We start from the raw sequence: 3016 nt of genomic DNA, 5'->3' as shown, positions 1-3016 counted from the left end.
GATTTGTCACTTGTAAAAAAACTACACATCCATAAGTGGGGACAAGGGTTGCACATCGACAACTACATAGTTGGTCGGGACAATAGACTAGTTCCACATCAAGTTTCCATGGTTGCTAGGTTGCAACCTCATGGGAAGTTAGATCATACAGCTCGAACAACTGATTTTGAATTTTTTTTGCAGCTTCTAGTATTAAAGTTGCACAATGCAGTACTGAAGTTGCACCATATAGCACCAACATTGGCATAAAAAAATCGTCGAAACATACCCATGCGAGATCGAGTTTCAAACATCTCGTCGCGAAGACTCCAACGGTAAAGACAGATCTCAATCCCGACGCGTGGTTTGAAAGATATGACCTTTTTCAAATTCAAAAAACCAAAATAAATGCACGTAAAGTTTTTTCAAACCGAACTAACCAATGTGAACACATTTAATGCTAATAGCAACATGCACTAGCAGACAAAAAGCAACACATGCATGACTCTGAAGGCCGGCTGCTCGTTTCCTCCAAAGAAATGCGCGTGCACTTTTGTGCATTTTCGAAAAGGGCAAGGGGGAAAGAACAAGGTACAGGTTAACGGGCGACCTCCTCGAGATTGGATGCAAACCCGACATGAAAAACATCTTGGCCGCCTTGGTTCCTACACGAATAGGGATGGTAATGGGCACTGATGACCCGCATGCCTGTGGGTAAAAAACCCTATATTACGGTAAAACCCCTATTAGGGTAAGAGTATGAGTCAAAAAGATACCCATGTGTGTATAATTGAGAAAATTTGAGACCCATTTGGTATAGTGGGTATGAGTATGATTTAGTATAATCCATACCCGTGTATTCATGTACCCGCATATAAAATTAAAAAATAGGCCTTAAGTATTACTTATTCATATATTAAACGTATTATATGTATATAAATCCCGTCGCTAGCCCACATCTAGAATGTGTTGCTATTTACATGTATGTTTTGTTCTCATGAAGTGTTGTTACATTATTATTATAGGGTGTTGTTTATGATTATGTAATTCTCGAATTGATGTATTGTAAATTTGGGTAATTTTATCGATGGGTATTCATTTACCATGGCAGGTGATGGGCATGGAAAAAAATTGTATCCATCAATGCATATGGGTACGGATGACGGTAAGGTTTGGTTCAAAGGATAAAGGTATGGGGTGGCTTTCAAATCCGACAGGGTGACATCTGTATACACGAATCTCCCTATACATAATCAACTGATTAGCAACTCTGAAACAAAAATGCAGCATGTTGGAGCTGTGCTCGGTTCCGACTGTCAAGAGACCGTGGTGTAGTAGGAAACAGAAATGCAGCTTGTTTGAGGTGAGCTCGGATTCGGACTGGATCGTTGCGTTGCGTTGCGCCACGAAAAAAGAAGAAGACAGGAAACTTTCTCCCTCTCCTATTCCTCGTTACCAGTTGGCGGTAGAAATGCACCGGGGAACTTATATATACACATAGCGCATAGCGTTACAGACGCCATCCCCCTCCTTCCTCCCACGCCACAACACCCAGCGCACCATCAACAATCCATCTCCCATCCCTACTCTCGGCGAGATGATGCAGTACGCCATGGATCCTTACGCGGACGCCTTTGCTCTACCCGCGCCTCGTGGCTTCTTCGGCGTCGGAGCCTGCGCTCGGACCGCTGCCGGCCCTGCTCGTCGACCTCCGCCTCCTGGCTTCTTCGGCGTCGGAGCCTGCGCTCGGGCCGCCGCCGGCCCTGCTCGTCGACCTCCGCGTCCCGGCTTCTTCGGCGTCGGATCTTGCGCCCGCCCGGCTCGCGACGTACCAGCTCGTCGACCTCCGCCTCCCGGTTTCTTCGGTGCCTGCCGTCCCAGGGTGCTCCCGCCAGCGCCGTGCGAGCAGCCCATGCCACCAAAGTTCTCAAAGCCCGCGGCGCCGGCACCAGCACCGGTCTCCTGCGTCGCCGCCGCCTCCACAAAGCGTCAGCGGCTGTGCCCTGACTACGAAGACGACATCCACTGCAACCTCCGGCTGAGAGAGAAGAACGCCGAGGAGCGGCCGCTACCGGACTACCTGAAGAAGGTGCAGCAAGATCGGGTGAGCGAGTCAGAGCGCGCCTCCCTTGTCGGATGGATGGACAAGTTCGTCCGAGACCATCATCTTGCCGACGGCACGCTCCACCACGCCGTGGCCTACGTGGACCGGGTCCTGTCGGTGCGTTCCCTGACGGCTGACAGCGGCTACGAGCTGCGCCTTCTGGGTGCAGCGGCCATCTTTGTCGCCGCCAAATACGAGGACCAGAGAGCCGTGTGGAAGCTGAAGGCCGACAAGATCGCCAGCTACGGCGAGTTCGCCACGGGCAAGGAGGTGCTCGACATGGAGCGCGAGATGGTGGAGGCGCTCGGGTACCAGCTCGGCGGCCCCACGGCGCACACCTTCCTGGGCCACTTCATGAGGTACGCCGAGGAGGAGGACAAGACCAAGATACTGCCATTGGCGACTCGCCTCGTTGATCAGTCTCTGCTCGACTACACGTGCGTCCGCATCTTGCCCTCCGTCGTGGCGGCGTCGGCGATCTTCCTCGCGAGATGGGCCCTGAATCCAGTCGTCGACCTGGCGTGGAACATGGAGCTGGAGAAGCTGACGGGGTACAACTGCTCCGACTTGACAGCCTGCGTCCTTGTTATGTGCGTCTTCTCGCGGTCGATCATCTGTAACCCTTGTTCTTGATCATTGAGGAGACCCACCAAGACACAGCAGTTTTGTACTTATGATCTTGTGAAACTTCCTTGTAATGTTCAATTCATGTATACGAGTATCGTTTGAGTTTTGTTACAAATTAAGTGTATAATTCTGTGAAAGTTCCTCGTAATGTTCATGTATGCTACTCTTAAATTAATGCATGTACCGTCTAAGTTTTTTCATGCATGCGTCAACTGCTGATGAGCGCTACATGCATTAATTTGCACACAAAATCATCTAGTTTTGTACCACACTAATGCAAAGAAAAGCTATTACTCACTCCATACC

At 50.1% G+C, this 3016-nt stretch overlaps 1 protein-coding gene across 1 annotated transcript; it reads left to right on the top strand.

Moving 5' to 3' along the window:
* The first annotated feature begins 1576 nt into the window (after positions 1 to 1576).
* Positions 1577 to 2738, top strand: LOC123405459 (cyclin-F2-2-like). Its single transcript, XM_045099134.1, has one exon. The coding sequence runs from the start codon at positions 1577 to 1579 to the stop codon at positions 2714 to 2716; it is 1140 nt and encodes a 379-aa protein (XP_044955069.1). The 3' UTR covers positions 2717 to 2738.
* The last annotated feature ends 278 nt before the right edge of the window (positions 2739 to 3016 follow it).

This window comes from Hordeum vulgare, chromosome 6H, assembly GCF_904849725.1.
Source record: "Hordeum vulgare subsp. vulgare chromosome 6H, MorexV3_pseudomolecules_assembly, whole genome shotgun sequence".
NCBI classification, from domain to species: domain Eukaryota; kingdom Viridiplantae; phylum Streptophyta; class Magnoliopsida; order Poales; family Poaceae; genus Hordeum; species Hordeum vulgare.
The sequence above is the reverse complement of the archived record's forward strand: the minus strand, read 5'-3'. Positions and strand labels throughout refer to the sequence as shown.

What these genes read in the sequence shown, in the direction of transcription:
- LOC123405459 (XM_045099134.1), top strand. Translation starts at nt 1,577, where the DNA reads ATGATGCAGTACGCCATGGATCCTTACGCGGACGCCTTTGCTCTACCC.